This window comes from Corythoichthys intestinalis, unplaced genomic scaffold, assembly GCF_030265065.1.
Source record: "Corythoichthys intestinalis isolate RoL2023-P3 unplaced genomic scaffold, ASM3026506v1 HiC_scaffold_23, whole genome shotgun sequence".
NCBI lineage: Eukaryota > Metazoa > Chordata > Actinopteri > Syngnathiformes > Syngnathidae > Corythoichthys > Corythoichthys intestinalis.
Window position 1 is genome coordinate 663466 of NW_026651592.1, and position 22007 is coordinate 685472.

General features: G+C 39.0%; 1 protein-coding gene across 7 annotated transcripts in view; it reads left to right on the forward strand.

The window, feature by feature from the left end:
* The window catches only part of LOC130911193 (teneurin-4-like), a 599534-nt gene that overhangs the window by 441253 nt on the left and 136274 nt on the right, over window positions 1-22007 (forward strand). For all 7 annotated transcript variants that reach the window (XM_057828990.1, XM_057828991.1, XM_057828993.1 and 4 more), the window contains 2 exons: window positions 494-743; window positions 7293-7313. In XM_057828990.1, coding sequence (XP_057684973.1) covers window positions 494-743; window positions 7293-7313 — 271 coding nt within the window. The remainder of the gene's footprint in view (window positions 1-493; window positions 744-7292; window positions 7314-22007) is intronic.

Sequence of the window (22007 nt, forward strand, 5' to 3'; positions counted from 1 at the left end):
ATCAATGCAGAAAATGAACAAATTAGTGTGTAAAGATTCACCAGAATGCAGGAAATTACGTAGTTGATACTCTAAATGTGTGTGTGTGTCCCGGCACTGGTAGTGGGGCCCAAAGTGATATCTTTTCATGGAGCCCAAAATCCCTGGCAGCGCCCCTGACTAAGATGCCCGATGAGTTAACTCATTGGCCGCTGTTAGCAGTGATAGATGACGGAGCTGCTTAAGAAAAAAAAATAAAAAAGAAATGTGGTTTTCTGATTGTTTTTTTTCCACATTCTGTCTCTCATGGTTGAGTTTTACCCATGTTGACAATTACAGGCCTCTGTAATATTTTCAAGTGGGAGAACTTGCACAATTAGTGGTTGACTAAATACTTATTTGCCCCACTGTAAGTTTAAATAAATTAAAGCGCGTCATTTGTTATATCAAACAAAAAGCAACACACTAAGTCAGAATATTACTAAAATGTGTAATTTTAATGTATTCTCACCAGGTGTTCTTCACATGGGCAACGGAGAGAACATTTTTATCTCGCAACAACCGCCCGTCATCGGCAGCGTGATGGGCAACGGTCGGCGCCGAAGCATCTCCTGCCCCAGCTGCAACGGCATGGCCGACGGCAACAAGCTGCTGGCCCCGGTGGCGCTGGCGTGCGGGTCTGACGGGAGCCTCTACGTGGGCGACTTCAACTACGTGCGGCGGATCTACGCCACGGGCAATGTCACTAGCGTGTTGGAGCTCAGGTAACAAAATGCGGGCTGACGAGTGTGGGTTGTAAAGCGGTGTGCCTGAAAAACCCTGATATGTTGATACATAAGGCATTAAAACTATGAAGAACTAAAGATTCATTAAAGATGTAACTATGAATGTTTTTTTTTATCCTGAAGCAGTTTTGAAGGCTTCATTGCGTGATTTGTGAGACTTTTATCACAAATTATAGAGAGCGGCCTTTATCTGCTGTGATGAGATTTTAAGTAAGGGTTGTGATTTTTTTTCTTTACTCAGTCAAGGTTAGCCAGTTTGAAAAAAGGGCAGCCCTTGGATTACAAGCTGTTTAATAAGATTCTGAAAATAACATGAAGGGTGTACAAAAAAGGTTCCTTGGGAACCTTTTATTATATAACACAAACGAAGGCTGGGCAAGTTAGCTAATAAGCACCTTGACAGGTAGCATAATAACATCACAGTTGCATTGAAGGAAATGCGGGGGTCAGCGTGTTAGCATTGAAGCAGAGCGCACGAACTGCGAAGCTGGATAAAACGTAGTTATGACGGACAACACTTTTATACTTCTGTGAAGTTGGCCCCCCCATCAGACGCAAATTTATAGAAAAATGATGTCATTCTTTTGTGCTAGGTTTGTACTCTTTTGTGCTGGCATTTGTGCTGGGTGAAGTTTTCGTTTGTGCTGCTATCATTTTTGGAATATCAACAATTTTTTCATAGGTCAATCTGAGGTCACCTAGCCCCCCGTTTTGATTAAAAATGGTGTCAATCGTTTGTGCTACATTTGTGCTGGTTTGTGCTGCTATCATTTTTGACATATCAACAATTTTTTCTTAGGTCAATCTGAGGTCAACCAGCCCCCCGTTTTGATTAAAAATGCCTAAAAATGGTGTCAATCGTTTGTGCTACATTTGTGCTGGTTTGTTCTGCTATCGTTTTTGAGATACTAATTTCGAGTGATGACATCACACAGCCCCCATTTATTGCAAAATGGAACTTTATGCTACGTTTGTGCTGTAAATATATTTGTTTGTGTTGCTTTCTGTGTTGTTTTCTAGAAATTGAGATATTAATTTCGAGTGATGACATCACTCGCAGCGTTTCTGTATCCAACTCATGCGGCTGACGGAGCGTGCCAACTCTCTCAATAACAGAGGGGTGTCCCAACAACTAGCACAAATGCAGCACAAACTATTGGCACCCATTCGGGTCCATTTTGCAGTAAATTTGGGGTTTGAGATATTAATTTTGAGTGATGAATTGACCCGCAGGCCCTCCATCTGTTATTGAGAGAGTTGATACGCTCCATCAGCCGCGACGGGGTGGATGTGATTGACGTCATCACTCGAAATTAATATCTCAATACAATATCTATAAAATGATAGCAGCACAAACGAAAATTTTTACAACACAAACGTAGCATAAACGAATGGCACTATTTCGGGTCCATTTTGCAATAAATGGGGGGCTGCATGACGTCATCACTCGAATTTAGTATCTCAATATCTCAAAAAAGATAGCAGCACAAACGAAACTTTTTACAGCACAAACAAAGCATTAACGATTGACAGCAATTTTAGCAATTTGTAATCAAAATGGGGGCCTGATTGACCTCAGCTTGACCTATGAAATAATTGTACCGTATTGGCCCGAATATAAGACGCTGTTTTTTGCATTGAAATAAGACAAAAAGTGGGGGTCGACTTATATTTGCGGTCTAGACGTTATACCCATTCACGATGCTAGATGGCGCCAGATATCATTGAAGTGATGTCCTGTCATGACAGATCTCAGCTACTCTCAAGTTTAACCAGTTTTCATTATTTTATTGCAATGGTTTTCCTTATTGAAATTTGTTTCAAGACTACAGTTACAATTAGACTTCACTTTGATGGTTAATGCAGTTATTGCAATTTTGTTGTTTTATCACAATAAATTGGTTTATTTACTTTATTTCAAAAACCAGAAGACATTCATTTACGAATGTGATTGCACTTTAGTTTACATACGTACTGTAATTATTTTCAGTATAAAAAATTATTTGGTGTTCAAAAAATCTTTTTTTCAAACTTGAGTCTTGAAAAAGAGGGGGTCGTCTTCTTATCAGGGCTGTGTTATTTTCGGGCCGATACGGTAAATATCTTAAAAACGATTGCAGCGCAGACGAAACTTTTAATAGCACAAACGTAGCACAAACAATTGACATCAATTTTGTATAAATTTCCGTCTGGTGGGGGGGCCAACTTCACGGAGGTCACTTTTATTTGTTTATTTATTTTTTTATTTTTTTCAAATTAGCACTGCCGAAAAATACAATGCCACCTTAATGCTAGCACTCCGCCCCCTAACAACTCCCACAATGCAACACACTACCTCTCTGTCACGTCATTCTGCGACTGGTCAGTATATGTAGTTAAATATTTTAATTGAGCATTAACTTCAGCAGTTCAGAGTTCTGTCCATTGGAGTGGTGGACGTGTAGCTTGTGTGCTACCTGTAAATTCAACTACTGTTTATGCTACCGAGCCAAGAGTAGCATTAAAAGCTAAATAGAACTTCATTTACCTTCTATTCCTTCATGTATTACTACTTTTGAATTATTATTCTTTTTTTAATGTACAACTACACGATTAATCACAGTTAATTGCCGTAATCTCATGCTAGCAATCGCAATTTTTTTATTCCGTCGCATCATTTTGTCAAGTTTTCATTACAAACTCTCAAAAGACATTTTTAAAACTTTTGAATCGTATTACGAGCTATCTGACATGATACAGATGTACCTGATTTTTTTTATTGCAACTTTAATCTTTCTGTAAGGCTGTTTAACAATAGTCCACAGTCTGGTACCGGTGTTCTGCAATTCCTTGCTACACGGCGAGACGTCCTACATAATGCGCAGTGTGCTTGCGCTAGCATCCGCACGCATGAGCACATCGGTTAAAAGCCGAGAGTACTCACCATTTTTGTTTTTATTGTTTTTTTTTTTATTACCTTTTCATTGCCTCAAAAATACGTTTTGCATGTATTTCCCTCTCATACTTTTAACCATTGTGTTTTCTTGTGTTAGCGTTAAAGCAGAGTGTTGATCTGTTGACCACATTAGTCACGCAGCATATTTAAACCGTCCTTGTTTGATATACAATAACTACATTTAAGTATTTTCTTCAGGCATTTTTAATTCGTTCTGCCTGGATGCATCTAAATGAAACAAGTTGAAAGCACACGGTAGTACTTGGGGTGTCTATGGCTAGGTTCAGAAAGAATGTTAATAATGTAAATGCCATCTTGGGGATTTATTGTCATAATAAACAAATACATTACTTATGTACTGTATGTTGAATGTATATATTCGTCCGAGTTTTATTCATTTTTTTCTTAATGCATTGCCTAAATGTATATGATCGGGGAAAATTATCGGGAATGATTGGAATTATCGCAATATTGGAAATATCGGGATCGGCAGATACTCAAACTAAAACGATCGGGATCGGATCGGGAGCAAAAAAACATGATCGGAACAACCCTAATTAGCGCCTAGCTTGAATTCTGCTTTTAAGCACGAAGCGGTCTTGACCACAGTCATGAAAAAAATAAAATGAAGAAAAGAATAAGCCTTAGAATTTTCGATTTTCATTCTGTTCGCCGAATGAGCAATATTTCATTGTTGCCAGTGTTGTTAATAACGGCGTTAGAATATAACGGCGTGACTAACGGCGTTATTTTCTTCAGTAGTGAGTAATCTAATTAATTACTTTTCTCATCTTGGCAACGCCGTTACCGTTACTGAGGCGGGAAAGGCGTGCGTTACTATGTTGGTTGACAGACGCGAGAAAAGTCTGAGAAAGACGGACTCACGGAGACAAGAGAGAAGAGCAGGAGTGGGGAGGAGGCAATGGAGGGTGACACCATTGCAAATGCGATGCTACTATGCTAGGTGGCTCCAATAATACCTGACTGTAGCCAATAGCCTACAAACTACGGCCACATGATGCTTTGGTAGATACAGTATCACATATATAAAGAACTAGATGCAAATGACAGACACGGTTGCATTCGCAACATAAATAAATAAATAAAGGACTAGATGCGTTTGTAAACAGCCGCCATCTTAAAGCAGTAGACCTCTCAGGAAGGCTATGTTGTAGAGAACCTTCCTAGCGAACCTAAGTAACTTTTTATCTAAAATGCTCCTAAATCGGCAAAATCTTGATCTCACATTCAGGTAACTGAGTTACTAACGCAATTACTTTTGGGAGAAGTAATTTGTAACTGTAATCAATTACTTTTTTAAAGTAAGATTAACAACACTAATTATTGCACTGAGTTGGGGCAAAGTGACGCACCCACGTCATACCACGCATACACGTCAAGGCTCATGTGTGTTTGTGTTTGGAAATCAAAATATGATCACTCTGGAATGACATACAGCTAGCATGTGTAATTTGTAGGGCTGCAGCTATCGAATATTTTAGTAATCGAGTAATCGACTGAAAATTCTGTCGATTAATCGAGTAATCGGATAAAACATATATCTTTAGGTGAAAAGCAATTATAGATATACATGAGAGAACAAGAATTTCATCTAATATTGAACCATTTTCAGTCAATCAATGTCTTTTTTTTCGATGTACATTTTTGAAAACAGCCAACAATTGCATCGCAGATGTAACTAGGATTAAAAAAAAAGACTAATTCACTGTTTTCACTCAAAAACTTTTAGATCTTATAAAAAAATATATCTATACATACTGTATACATACATTTCTTAACTAAAAATGCCATTATGCTTGATAACACAGGTCACTTAAAAGTTAGGTGTTTTCCCCACGTGTTTCAATTGAATTTCTATTTGTGTCACGCTATTTTTAAGTTGTAGTTAAGTTATAAGTTAGTCGAAACCAGGGGTCCCCAGACTTTTTCCTGTGAGGGCCACATAACTTTTCCCTTCTCTGATGAGGGGCCGGGGTTAGTTTGTAACAGAAAAAGTGTAACGATTGAAGGAGTGCCTAAATGTAAAAAATGGTTGTTTTTCAGAAAGCCACAATAAAACAACCCTTTCTGGATTCTTCACGGAACAAAAGTAAATAGAATAAAAATAATAATATAATATGATAATAATGAAGAATAATAACACTATTAATTAAATAGATAATAACCAAATAACCCTCTCTGAGTTCTTCACAGAAACAGGCCAGGAAATAAATAACACTATTGAGAAAACAAAAAAACAAAAAAAAAAATGCTCTCTGGTATTGTTCAGGGGGCCGGACCAAATGTGGAGGCGGGCCGTATCCAGTCCGCGGGCCATAGTTTGGGGACCACTGGTCTAAACTGTAAGTCCTGATAGGATTTTGAGTTTTTGCAGTGTTCAAAATAAATGTATGATACCTGCTGTATTGGAGCACATTAGGGACCAGTGCTACTTGGTGTTTTATCCACCAATGACTACTGAGCTAAAATTGACAGTTAGCATTATCAAGTTTTTATTTTACCCCCTCATCACTCTACAGCGCTATGTTTTCACAGATTAAATAAAGCCTGTATGTAAGACACGTTAGCCACACATTGACAGTGGTCATAATTAATAGAAACCTAACCCTCCGCGGGGCTAACGTTACATGAGCGAGTGACAGTAACGTTAAACTTATTTATTAGCGCTTAGAAGTCTACTGCTTTAAGATGGCGGCTGTTATCTAACACCGCTGACTCTGTCATTTCGCATCTAGTTCAACATACATGTGATCTCTGTGAGACGCATCAGACGCTACCTGCTACCACCTTAGCATCATGCGGGCTAGTTTTTAGCAACGTCGACGTCATTTGTAGCGGCTGTCGGCTGCAGTGTTTTTTTTTTGTTTGTTTTTTTATTGCTTCTTCCTCTACGCACGTGACATCAGCACGTTGTCCTGCATTAAAAGTAGTCCGGGCAAAACGTGATGCTTAGAGCTGTCAAAATTAAACAATTACTCGAGGTGAGTAAAATTACTCAAATCAGTTTTTAAACTCGAGTTACTCGAGTTGCTTGAGTATTCGTTTCAGCTCTAGTAATTTGTTTTGATGCTTCTGCGCATGCGGGTCTCTTTGCTGAGCGCATCTCGGACTGCGAATTAGTGCGCATGCGTAATACTTGAACGGTCTCAATGGACAAAGGCAGTCTGAACGGGAACGCCAAAAAAACGGATATGACAAAAAATCGTATTTGTGCATTAAGACCTGTAGTATGAACCTAGCCAAATTTACCTCTTGTAGGTCGTTTCGCCATTTTGGCAGAACACCAGTCTCCTCATTCTAAAAGAAAATCAGTCGATTCAAATCGACAGAAAGACCCTGGAGACGCAAGATGGAAGGTCCTCTCGGCCCGTGCACCTGTATCAGTTAGAACCCGATGGTTTTGTCTTTGATTAAGCGATCAATGTCTTTGTTAATGTCCTCCCAGACGAGCTTGGGGAGATATAATGTTCCGTTTGATTAATTCTGCCTACTAACTGTTTTTTAAGCCTCTCTTTACTAACAACTAACATTTACTGTCTGTCTTGTCCTCTTCTGTTGGCTGCTTTCGGCAGAAATAAAGACTTCCGGCATAGGTAAGACATACTGTAGAGGAGCTCAAGAGATGATTCTTTTCCACTTGCTGTGAACTTTTGAACCCAATTCAGACCCTCACTTCAAAATGGAGATGTTACACTGACTGGAGATATTGTCTGTCTGGCTCATTGTCATCTTCCTACAGCTGACACCATTCCATTTTTAACTGGGTTTCATCTTGCACACGCCACTGCTTTGCATCTGTGGCTCTTGCTTCTATGGCTAATTAGTGTCTCCTCAAATATGTGACAAAGCAGTATAGTAATAGGGACTCAGGCAGGCTGCCAATAGCGAAAAACTGCGGGTAGTTGTCCTCAATTTTTTAGTTTAAACTGGAAATGTACCACAAACTGTCAGCTCAAAAACAATTCAATATGATATCAGTGATCTTATAACATTAATAGGCCTTTAAAGGGCAGTGACAGATTAAAAAAATATACTGTATGTGAAAATATTTTATTTAAAAAAAAAAAAAAAAAAAAAAGTTATATAAAGAACAAACAAAGTTTGGGTCATGTAGGCCACAAATTAACGTTTCGTATGAACTGTACTGGTGGCCGAAAAATGCCATTGCATGAAATTGACTTTCCTATAAATTAAGGGTGTAACGGTACATGTATTTGGATTGAACCGTTTTGGTTCGGAACGAAGGCGTACCGAACGAGTTTCTGACGTAATGTAACCCTTACTTTCCAAGGCTGTGAGTCAATCGGGTTACAGTTTCTTTGTGTAAATTATATTTACTCCGTCTTCTCTACTATAATGAGGACCAACACGGTCCGACAGTATAACCCAGAAACGTCAACGGCGCGACAACGTGGCCGCCGCGAGAACGCAGTGAAACGCGGGCGTTATGTCAATCAGGCAATGCTCACCAGTCGCAGTGCAGCCGCATGTTAGATGCGTCCCAGAAGCGGCTCAACACAACGCACACGAAAAGAACGGCAGAGTTTATTAGAGTTTACTACTACTGGTAGCTAGGATCGGGCAGACCGGAAGTCACTCGTGTAAAAATATGGTGGATCCGGTCGATTTTCAAACTAATATGCAGTCGTAACCCACTTTTTGAGTCCATCAGAGCTCTTGAGTGGTAGATCGGGGCACAGTTGACTTGTTTTTGTTGATTTATTGCTGTCTTCTCTGCTATAATAATAACCAACACGGGCCGTGTTCAATACAAAACCCTCCTACCACAACAAAACAAGTGGGAACTAATATTCACATAGGAACTAAAGTTATACAACATCAAATATACAATATAAATGAATCCTACATGACATTTGTAAAATATAAACACATAATAAAATAAATAATAGCCCATTAAAATACAATAAATTTAAATGAGCTAAAACATCTGTAATCAAATAATAATATTACACAGATCCGTCTTACACAATTACATTTATTAATTTCTGTGTGGCGCTTTAACTTGAGAAAATCCACCAATAAAGCTTTTGAAAACCGTTCATAAGGGGAAAAAATGATTCATTGAGGCATTTCATTTGTAAAATGCATGTTAAAATCTTTGTCATTGGGATTGCTTTTCTCTTTGGCACAGGACTTCTTTTTTCTTCTTTCTTTCAGAAAGAAAGCTTACAAATACGCGGGGTTAGGGTTAGGTAAAGGCAAATTGTTGTTGGATTATCTTTAAATACCCGTTACTTTTTGAGCAGAATTCTAGCTTTGTATAGAGCCTACCCACGTACCACGTGCTCGCTGTATGGTTCCGCCCACTTGTCCGTCAAAACATAGTGTTAACCTGTTACGGCTACGTACATTTCTTCTATTTACGGCGTGTTTTTCTGCTCCTTAACATTAATAATCAAAATGGTGAAGGCGTGTGTGGCTGTTGGTTGCACTAACAGAGAAGATGGAAGGAGAGACTTGAAGTTTTACCGTATTCCGAGGGATCCAAAGAGGAGAGCGAAATGGACGGCTGCAATTCGACGTGAAAACTGGACACCAAAAAATCACCACAGACTATGTAGTAGTCATTTTATATCCGGTAAGATGCATTTAATATATATTTAGAGGGGTTTGGCCTGACAACCACAATTAAGATCATTGCTAGGCTAATCGCCGACAACATACGACGTAGTACGACATAGTTTCAAATTCAAGATGTTTGTGACTTCCCTTTCTTCCACCATCGTTATTTTTTGAATAATATTTAGCTGGTACCAAGTGAAAGAAACTGGCCTCGTCTACGGGGCTGACAAATAACCACAATTAAGATCATTGCTAGGCTAATCGCCGACAACATACACGTATGTATGTAGTGAGAGTGCTATCGCTAAACCATATAAACATTAAAAGCCTTAACTCCATTGACAAACGACATGAAATACATTAGACTTGACAGTGGATGTTAGCAATAACAAAAGATTTTGAATTGAAAATTTCGTAACTCACCTTTCCAAGCACAAGATAGATTCCTGCCGAATTTTCGTGGACGAGGACCTGTTTCACCCAACCAGCAACGAATTATTTATAAGCCTCCAAGCTCTTGAAGTTTTTCATATTTTCGTGAGAATAGGCTGATTTAGTGTGGACAAGATAATTGTAAATATCTGCGTAGCAGATGTCAGGCAGACAGGGCGAAGACAGTGGGTCGAAAAACATCGATTTGGGCATCAAATATGGATCTGGCGACTGTATAGAACGAAGCTTTTCCTCATAACGCCTTTTATGCAACAGATCCAGTGAGTTTGCGGCATCAGAAAGCACCGGGTCTTCCATGAAATGCATTTTAAATTCCGCCATCAATTGAAAACAATGCTAATACAGAGTCAAAATGACGGACAAGTGGGCGGAACCATACAGCGAGCACGTGGTACGTGGGTAGGCTCTATAGGCTAATGTTCCTATTGTTGAAAGCACAAAGGTGTGTAATAAACAACTAGCACATTTATATTTTGCATTTTGTTTTCTTGCTGTACCGAAAATGAACTGAACCATGACCTCAAAACCGAGGTACGTACCGAACTGAGATTTTTGGGTCAAAATTATTTTTCGAACAGATCATTTGACTAGCAGCTTAGACGGTCATTTGCTTTGCATATCATTTTCAACAACAACAACAACAAAATAGAGGGAGGGCAATTTTATTTTTCAAATGATTTTTTTCTTTGATTGATTGAATGATTTAGACACAAATATCCTACCTATAATATGGCCCAAACACAAAAAGGATTGTTTCAATCAAAAAACACTTTTTCAATGAAAAATGATGTGTTCAAATGCAAATTTTTTCATCTCAAATATTTTTTCGTTTTCTACGATTGAACATTTTTACTTTGTTTGATTGAAGTGATTTTTCTTTTTGAAAACATTGTTTGAAGCAACTTATTTTTTGATTGAATAATAAAGACAAAAACGTCCTTGCTAAAATGTGGCCCAAACACAAATCAACATTACTTCAACCAAAAAAGTTGCTTCAATCAAAAAAAAAAAAAAGCTTGACTCCAATCAAAAAAAATTCAATCACAGAAAAATAGCTTTCACACGCATTTGTTTTTTTTTATTGAAGCGACTTTTTTTTTAATTGAAAATGTATATTTTCATTGAAGCGGCTTTTTTTGATTGAATAATAAAGACACAAATCTACCTCCATATGGCTCCACCCAGGGGATACAATTTTTGACTTGGGTAACGACATTGACGCGACACCTGCGGGCGTACCATATTCAATGGGTGACGATCTTGGTGAAAAGTATTGCCTAAGCAGCCTGATTTAGAATTCCCCTCCAGAATGATGGGAAACGAAAAACGCTCATTGTCAACTTATTATTATAAATATTCTTGTTAGTTAATTTTATTGCTGACACTGCGTTTCGGGGTCATCAATATGTGGTGCCCCCCCTTCCCCAAAAGTTAAACTCCGCCTATGACTGTATGGTGATGTTTATCGTTTTGGACTGTAAGGCACATCTGTCTATAAGCAGCACCCAACAATTTTTACTAGTATACTGTATTTTTGTAAGTTGTCAGATATTATCAGGTAACCGATAAAAAGCATTTTAAAATTATATCGGATTATATCAATATTGGCCTTGGACCAATATGTATGTTTCCTTTATTGTGACTCGTCTTCTACTTTTGAACAAGGTCAGGTCACAACCTAGCATAGCAGTTTTGCTTATTGAAAACTAGATATCTACAAACTAAGATTTTGGATTTATTTATGTGAGAAGACAATTTGCATTCATGGTTCAAAATTAAATGAACAATAAATGATTGAAAAATAATGAATACTAAACTCTTTATATATATAATTATTGCTTTACCAGAAAGAAATAGTAACTAAGAAAACTAGAAAAGCAATACAGTACAAAATCTGTGAAAAAGCGCAGCAAAATACATCTTGGGAATTGTCATTGCTATGATTGCCTGCCTGTATTAGTGATGCTTTGGTCACCCCCTCTGGGGTAACTAATGTAAACGTTATTTAATTGTGAATGATTCCTTTTACAGTGTTACCTCGACATACGAAGTTAATTGGTTCTACGACCTTGTTTGTAAGTCAAAATAGTCGTATGTCGAGAAGGATTTTCTCATAAGAATACATTATAATTCCATTAATTCGTTCCACAGCCCAAAAACCTACACTAAATCTGTTAAAAATTCCAGGTTGTTTGCATGTTACGTGTTTTAGATCCCCCTGGTGGCGAGTTGCAATTTGTTGTTTTTATGATCAGGCATATTTTGGCCACCTAAAGAAAGCTAAGACCTAAGTTCTCATAGAAAGAAAATAAAAAGCAACACGTTGATGAACAGAAGGTTTTGTTCTGATAAATTAGGGGACAGGCATCATTATTGTTCTAACCAGACTATCTGCAGTGCTTTTATACAAAATCCTTAATAAATACCCCTGTAACTATTGCAAAAAGGAATTATAAGTGCAAAAGAAACACATTATGTATTTTGCGTAGTGTACCTGAACGCACCGTGAGGCTGACAGCAGACTGAGTGAGTGCAGTTGACTTTCTCTTTTCACGTCCTGTTGTTGCAGTGCATGTTGTGTTCCACAAGTTCTGAAATAAATTATTAAAAACCTGACGAAGCTGGTGATCTCTTCGGCAATGGTACCAAAATAAGAATTGTCACTTAAATGTATAAAGACTGCCGAACGGAGGACGGAGGAGTATTGTTGAGCAGTTCATGGATGGATTTCGATTCCAATCCCTAGTAAAGAATAAGATACTGTGAGGTACGTTTTGTTAAATGCTGTTATATTCAATGGCTGTTCGGGCTCAAAAATATATATATACACACACACTGGCACAAATAAGTATTTAGACAACCACCAATTGTGCAAGTTCTCCTACTTGAAAAGATTATAGAGGCCTGTAATTGTCAACACGGGTAAACCTCAACCATGAGAGACAGAATGTGGGGGGAAAAAAACGAAAATTAATTTATTAATTTTAATTATATATATTTTATAGATATTATATTATAATTTAATTAATTTAATTTTTAAAGAATTTATTTCCGAATTACAGTGGAAAATAAGTATTTGGTCACCTACAAACAAGCAAGATTTCTGGATGTCAAAGAGGTCTAATTTCTTCTAACGAGGTCTTACGAGGTATAACGAGGCTCCACTCGTTACCTGTATTAATGGCACCTGTTTTAACTCATTATCGGTATAAATGAACCTGTCCACAAGCTCAGTCAGTCACACTCCAAACTCCACTATGGCCAAGACCAAAGAGCTGTCGAAGGACACCAGAGACAAAATTGTAGACCTGCACCCGGCTGGGAAGACTGAATCTGCAATAGGTAAAACGCATGGTGTAAAGAAATCAACTGTGGGAGCAATTATTAGAAAATGGAAGACATACAACACCACTGATAAACTCCCTCGATCTAGGGCTCCATACAAGATCTCACCCTGTGGCGTCAAAAGGATAACAAGAACGGTGAGCAAAAATCCCAGAACCACATGGGGGGACCTAGTGAATGACCTTCAGAGAGCTGGGACCACAGTAACAAAGGCTACTATCAGTAACACATTGCGCCACCAGGGACACAAATCCTGCACTGCCAGACGTGTCCTCCTGCTGAAGCTAGTACACGTCCAGGCCCGTCTGCATTTGGATGATCCAGATGAGGACTGGGAGAATGTGCTATGGTCAGATGAAACCAAAATAGAACTTTTTGTTGGAAACACAGCTTCTCGTGTTTGAAGGAGAAAGAATACTGAATTGCATCCGAAGAACACTATACCCACTGTGAAGCATGGGGGTGGAAACATCATGCTTTGGGGCTGTTTTTCTGCAAAGGGACCAGGACGACTGATCTGTGTAAAGGAAAGAATGAATGCGGCCATGTATCGAGAGATTTTGAGTGAAAATCTCCTTCCATCAGCAAGGGCGTTGAAGATGAGACGTGGCTGGGTCTTTCAGCATGACAATGATCGCAAACACACAGCCTGGGCAACAAGGGGGTGGCTTCGTAAGAAGCATTTCAAGGTCCTGGAGGGGCCTAGCCAGTCTCCAGATCTCAACCCCATAGAAAATCTGTGGAGGGGGTTGAAAGTCAGTGTTGCACAACGACAGCCCCAAAATATCACTGCTATAGAGGAGATCTGCATGGAAGAATGGGCCAAAATACCAGCAACAGTGTGTGAAAAGCTTGTGAAGAGTTACAGAAAACTTTTGGCCTCTGTTATTGCCAACAAAGGGTACATAGCAAAGTATTGAGATGAACTTTTGGTATTGACCAAATACTTATTTTCCACCATGATTTTCAAGTAAATTCTTTCAAAATCAAACAATGTGATTTTCTGTTTTTTTTTTTCTTTCCACATTCTGTCTCTCATGGTTGAGGTTTACCCACGTTGACAATTACAGGCCTCTCTAATATTTTCACGTGGGAGAACTTGCACAATTAGTGGTTGACTAAATACTTATTTGCCCCACTGTATATATTCTGGCTTTATTTTGGGGTGAGTCGCCTTGAGAAAAGGGGGCTTTGGAAAGAGTAGGAAGGTGAGAGAAGGAAAATATCATCAAAAAACAAAAAATGACTGGAGATGTATTTGTGGAAGAGACTCGCGTCGTAAAGTCGAAATGACGTACGTCCGGTACGTCGTAACCCGTGGACTACCTGTATTTGTCAGTGTCTGTCCTGTCTTTGTTCATTTTACAATTTCATAAAGTCGAAACGTTAAAGGTCAAAGAAACCGAATACTCCCCGTATATCCAATCTGGTGGCTCTAAAAGACTAGATCAAAACTTTTGAAATGAGTTTATCACTGGATGTTCGTTCATTCGCTGCAATCCCTCCCACTTCAAAGGGAGCCAATGAGCTTTAAAAGTTTTTGTATTTCCCCATCGAGCAAATCAACCGACAAATCAACACATCGAGTCGTTTAAAAGCGCACTGAACCTTAGCCTTATTACTTTTCCATTGAAAAAAAGATATTTGGGAAAGGACACTTGCAGAGACTGACAGAAAAGTCAATTGAGAGCCGCTGGGTGTTTGCTATTGTGCTATACATTTTCTTTTTCTTTCTAAATGGGGGCCATTGACCCACACGACTGGGCTTTTCATTCAATGTTTGACCACATGTTCTTCGGCTGAAGTCTTGACCCCGTGATGGGAAATCAATCAGGAGCCCTTTCGCTTGAGACATGCTGTATCTGCAGACGGGTCTGCTTTGCTACCACCCGCTAGATGTTCCCGCCTTTAAAGAGTGAATTATGTTATCATTTCTAGACTACCTTGAGAGCCTCCATTATATGTCATCAACTGGAGTGGACTCATGAGACACTCAAGTCAGGGTTTCTCCTAGGATTTTTTTTTTTGCTGTTTTTCTTGATATATATAGAGCCAAAACTCTATTTGTTTTTAGAATTAAACTGTTTAAACATGATTAAATGCCCAAATGTATCGAGCTATGATAGCAATTTTTAAAAAATGTAAAGATATGTATTTTCTTTTCAAGAAACATGGTATCGGCAGAGGGGTCGCGTCCCATTAGGCAAACCAGGCAATTGCCTAGGGCCCCCAGCCAGCAGGGGCTCCAAGAGGGCCAAGAATTTTGGCACACCCAGCTTTACTGCACTGTCGCAGCGACAAGTGTAGGGAGTGTTTAAATATTTTCATTTGGCAGCCAGTGGCGCCCCCAGGGGGTGGCCAGGGGTGGCCACGGCCACCCCTATAAATTGGTTGGCCACTCCACTGGCCACCCTGCTTGCCAGTATATCGTTAGATTGTTGTAGCATCAGTTATGCATTTCATCCCAAATGAATGCATTTATTATGTTTAGATAAATGTCGGGCTGTCAAATTTATCGCTTTAACGGGCAGTAATTAACCACGTGAAAATATTTATCGCAATTAACGTATTCGCGGTACGACACATTCACGCATTGCCGCAAACAGCCTACAATGGCGCCGTTTTACTTGTATACAGAGATAAGAGGCAGTGTCAAGTGAGTGGAGTAGATATAAGCATTCATTGAGACCGTGCTTTTAATTGGCAAAAGCGTCGTCATCTCTCCCACAGCAACTATAAATATTGTGAGAAGCGACGTGGGGAAGAATGACAGGAGTTGATCTTTTTCTTAATACCCTGTTGTGTACCCAACACAGAGAAGATATAGCTTTTGCAGCCACCACACACAGTCATGGTTGCACCACTTCCCATCATGCATTTGGGCAGAACAGTTAGGTGGCTACAGTATCATTTTCTGAAAGCTCAACAAATACACTAGATGGCAATATTTAGTCACAATATACAAACTCACATTTTTATAAGTCTTTCTATCCGTGGATCCCTTTCACAGAAAGAATGTTAATAATGTTAATGCCATCTTGTGGATTTATTGTTATAATAAACAAATACAGTACATATGTACAGTATGTTGAATGTATATATCCGTCTTTCCTTTCCAACAATAATTTACAGAAAAATATGGCATATTTTAGAGATGGCTTGAATTGCGATTAATTACGATTAATTTTTAAGCTGTGATTAACGCGATTAAAAATGTTAATCGTTTGACAGCCCAAGTTAAATGTACACCTTATGCTTAATATACTGTATACATAACACAATAAAACAGAATTGTTGTAGAACTCAAAATGTTGACTGGACAGTTATGGACTATTCACATTAAATCATTAGTAACATCAAATATTACACAATACACCAAAGTATATCAGTAGCCGTGTCCTTAAGTCTTTCTGATAGTTTTCCCCTGACCTTTTTACTGCAATAATATAATGAAAACCCAAAATTATGGCTTTTAGTTTTGGCCACCCCAAGATTTTAAGTGGCCCCATCGAAGGCGCCACTGTTGGCAGTTTATCTAATGATTCTGTTGTCAATCCCAATCAGCACTAACCATGTCACGTAGATTATACATGTTTAAGAAAGTCCAATCAGATATTGATACCACATGATTGTTTAAAGAGTGACTCACCAAGTACTCTCTGGAAAGTCCTTTCCGAGTTGTTTATGTTAATTTTCACAGGCCACCTCTTTATTCATGTGACTACTTAAAGAAATTGTGATTTTTCCCAAAAAGTATATTAATTAATATAATATAATAATAATATATAAAATTATATATACAGTGCCTTGCAAAAGTATTCGGCCCCCTTGAATCTTGCAACCGTTCGCCACATTTCAGGCTTCAAACATAAAGATATGAAATTTAATTTTTTTGTCAAGAATCAACAACAAGTGGGACACAATCGTGAAGTGGAACAACATTTATTGGATTAAACTTTTTTAACAAATAAAAAACTGAAAAGTGGGGCGTGCAATATTATTCGGCCCCTTTACTTTCAGTGCAGCAAACTCACTCCAGAAGTTCAGTGAGGAGCTCTGAATGATCCAATGTTGTCCTAAATGACCGATGATGATAAATAGAATCCACCTGTGTTTAATAAAGTCTCCGTATAAATGCACCTGCTCTGTGATAGTCTCAGGGTTCTGTTTAAAGTGAAGAGAGCATTATGAAAACCAAGGAACACACCAGGCAGGTCCGAGATACTGTTGTGGAGAAGTTTAAAGCCGGATTTGGATACAAAAAGATTTCCCAAGCTTTAAACATCTCAAGGAGCACTGTGCAAGCCATCATATTGAAATGGAAGGAGCATCAGACCACTGCAAATCTACCAAGACCCGGCCGTCCTTCCAAACTTTCTTCTCAAACAAGGAGAAAACTGATCAGAGATGCAGCCAAGAGGCCCATGATCACTCTGGATGAACTGCAGAGATCTACAGCTGAGGTGGGAGAGTCTGTCCATAGGACAACAATCAGTCGTACACTGCACAAATCTGGCCTTTATGGAAGAGTGGCAAGAAGGAAGCCATTTCTCAAAGATATCCATAAAAAGTCTCGTTTAAAGTTGGCACAAGCCACATGGGAGACACACCAAACATGTGGAAGTAGGTGCTCTGGTCAGATGAAACCAAAATTGAACTTTTTGGCCACATTGCAAAACGATATGTTTGGCGTAAAAGCAACACAGCTCATCACCCTGAACACACCATCCCCACTGTCAAACATGGTGGTGGCAGCATCATGGTTTGGGCCTGCTTTTCTTCAGCAGGGACAGGGAAGATGGTTAAAATTGACGGGAAGATGGATGCAGCCAAATACAGGAACATTCTGGAAGAAAACCTGTTGGTATCTGCACAAGACCTGAGGCTGGGACGGAGATTTATCTTCCAACAGGACAATGATCCAAAACATAAAGCCAAATCTACAATGGAATGGTTCAAAAATAAACGTATCCAGGTGTTAGAATGGCCAAGTCAAAGTCCAGACCTGAATCCAATGGAGAATCTGTGGAAAGAGCTGAAGACTGCTGTTCACAAACACTCTCCATCCAACCTCACTGAGCTCGAGCTGTTTTGCAAGGAAGAATGGGCAAGAATGTCAGTCTCTCGATGTGCAAAACTGATAGAAACATACCCCAAGCGACTTGCCGCTGTAATTGGAGCAAAAGGTGGCGCTACAAAGTATTAACGCAAGGGGGCCGAATAATATTGCACGCCCCACTTTTCAGTTTTTTATTTGTTAAAAAAGTTTAAATTTTCCAATAAATTTTGTTCCACTTCACGATTCTGTCCCACTGGTTGTTGATTCTTGACAAAAAATTAAAATTTTATATCTTTATGTTTGAAGCCTGAAATGTGGCGAAAGGTTGCAAGGTTCAAGGGGGCCGAATACTTTTGCAAGGCACTGTATACATTCAACATACGGTACATAAGGATTGTATTTGTTGATTATAACAATAAATCAACAAGATGGATAGAAAGACTTGTAGTTCTTAAAAGAAAAATGTTAGTACAAGTTATAGAAATTTTATATTAAAAACCCTCTTAATGTTTTCGTTTTAATAAAATTTGTAAAATTTTCAATCAAAAAATAAACTAGTAGCCCGCCATTGTTGATGTCAATAATTACTTACACAATGGTCATGGGTGCCGAAGCCTATAAAATCAGTCGCACCCAAGCGCCAGCAGAGGGCGGCAAAACTCCATAAAACACAAAAAGTGAGCGTTTCACTGTACTGTCATTTAAATATGTCTGAGCGGGGCATCTGCGTTAATTGCGTCAAATATTTTAACGTGATTAATTTAAAAAATTAATTATCGCCCGTCAACGCGATAATTTTGACAGCCCTAATATATATATATACATATATATGTATACATACAGTGTCAGAGGCTCAGTTCAGGTTTTTTAATTTTTTTTGTCCCTTATCCGATTATTCGAAATAAATCATCGATTAATCGGGTACTAAAATAATCGATAGCTGCAGCCCTATTTCGAATGAATGAATTATGGTGGAGGATTTTGGTAGCAAAATGTCCCTTTTTAATTTTTAATTTTTACCACGATAAATCACCATTTCGATATTTTGTCACACCCCTAGTGGTAACATCGCCAAAGAAATAGCCAGCTTCGTCAGGTTTTTGACATTTATTTCACAACTTATCCAACACAAAAGTTGATAGTGTTCTCAAGAAAACATTGAAACTGAAACGCTCAACCTCCACCGCTTCCTCACTGACACGTCAGCCGCGCAGTGCGTTCAGGTACAGCAAAAAACGTCTGCCACATTAGAACCCGATTCGTTATATTATTACAAGAATTATTATTATTATGATTTTTATTTATAATTGATTTGTTTTGCTATGTGTAATTGCTTTTTGTAGTACCAGTACTAGTACCAGCAGTGTTTATTAAGGATTTAGTGTATGTTTTTGGGCTGTGGAACAAATTAATGGAATTATTAATGTATTCCTATGGGAAAATCCTGCTCGACATACGACCATTTCGACTTACAAACAAGGTCCTGGAACGATTAAACTTCGTATGTAGAGATACCACTGTATATCTTTTTAGACGCATTCTGACGTGTGCAGGTGAAAAATAAAACCTGCTGTTCTGCCCGTTAATCAGTCTGTATTGAGCCAAATTAGCAACTAGCTCGATGCTTGGATCATGGATAAAAGGCGCAAGGGTGGAGCCGAAAAAATAAGAAATAAAAAGAGAAAAGCACTTGTTAAAAAAGCTGAAAAATGTACAAAAATAGCAATTTTTTAAATGCAATGAGCTCACGGCCTCAAACAACAGAGGATTACAATGAAAGTGTTAAGGGTTTGGCGAATAAAATTCAACTTGCACGACAACAACAAGTACCCGTGGAAACTTTGGCTTGTAGCACCTCACAAGGTGCAGCAGCATACACCAACCGTGATAACTATAAGCACATCACAGGTGCAGAGCAAGCAGGTAGGATTGCCATGTTCAGTGAGGGAATATTAGAATTAATATCATCAATTACGTGCCGTCTTTAAAGTATATACTGTATATACAGTATATGGCGGAAAACACTCAGGTGACAGTCCTACACTGACACCCCCAGTTTGGCTGGATTTCAAAATGGTCCTATATGCAACTGTGATACATCATTGGAAAGCTTAAAATCTCATTGTTCTGGGGGAAGAACATTTTTGAACAAGAGGGCATTTCAAGAAAAAATAATAATAATAATAATTAAACAGCAAAACCCTAACTGGAGGTGAGAGCATGCGAGAGCAGAATTAGAGACTGATTTTAACGAGATATTATCGCGTACTTACCTTGTTTCGATTCAAAAACTCAATGTAGCATGTATCATCGAGTGTCAAAAGACAGTTCTGAATGGCTACAGCCGGGTTTTTGGGGTATTTTATGGGTAAAACATGGTCACATCACAAGGGTCGTGATGCAGAAATGGCAGACATCAAGGAGTGGTCGAGATGTTCTTTTTCATATATTTACCCTTTTAAATGTTTTTTTTTCTTTTTCCAATTTTTCTATGTTTGGATCGATTATTTATCATCTAGCATATTGGGGAAAATGCGACAGTCACAAAAAAATACAATTAATCGATAGTTTTGAAGTACATATCCGTGACGTTTTCACATTTTTTTCATTGTGACGTAATTTGTTAAAATATTTTTCATATTTCGTATTTCTCCATCCATGTACCTGTGTATAACGCGCACCCATGATTTTTACAAGTTGATTTTGGGAGAAAAAAAAAGTATGCGCTATCTTCGGGAAATTACGGTAATATAAAGTGGGCCGGTGTGAGGCATGAAATTCCCAGGCAGAAAAAGAGTCCCACTCCGGCCCTGTTTTACAGCTCATTTGTTATCTTTATCCCATATCGTCATGGTAACGAGAACTCTGCAATGTGTTTTGATAGTTTCTGATATTGCCCTTCAGACTATAACGCGGCCTGATATTAGTATGGTAATACGTGCCACATCCTCATGCATTCACGACACCGTCAGACTCCGACAAACACAAACTCAGCGTGTCACCTGCTAGCACCTGATTAAAATAGCCAAACGTCCCTTTGTTCTTCCGAGCGCATTTGCATGATAAAAAGGAGATTTATTCAGGAAGAAAAACAGCGTGCGTCTGTAAAAAAATGAGCAAAATCCCATCGTCGGTGTGCGAGCCGTGCATCCCAAACGGTCCTGGGGGGAGGTGGCCCGACTCACCCCGCGTCGGTGTTCGTTGACCCCCCGCGAAGGATGTCCCCACCGTGCCCTTCATCTATTCCTGCGCCAGCATGCGGCAAAAAGCAATTATCTCCTACAAACTAGATGTTGTCGGTGAATATGGATGGCCGGCGCGGCCGTAGCGGCTCAAGGTCGGCAAATAACGCTTCCTGGTTATGAAAGCGGCTGCTCTACATACACCCCTGATGCTGATAAGCTATCAGCTGATTGCGCTGGCAGAGCAGAATCCGGTTACTGACGCTGGGTACTGGCCTACTGTATTTTTTTCAACGGCTAGCTGATTTTCGACACGGTCGGCGGACCCGACGTCGGTTGAAGGTCAATCATCATGTGGAATCGGTTGATGATCACAACAGAGCCTTGCCTTGTTGTGGCATTTTAAAACAGAGGGAAAACACTGAGCCCTGAAAGAGCCCTCAAGGTTAAAGAGTGGAGATTGGTTCTTAATCCACTCTGAATGACGGCCAGATGACAGCCGTCTCTGTAATGCTTATCAGGCACTGCCGAGGGCCTGATAAACTCGGGTTATCTTTGGAGTGGACTCTAATGACTACCTAGCCCATGCATTGCTTTTATTAGACTGCACACGGGGAGAAAATATGTTGCGAAGTCGACATATGTAAAACATTTTATTTGCTGTT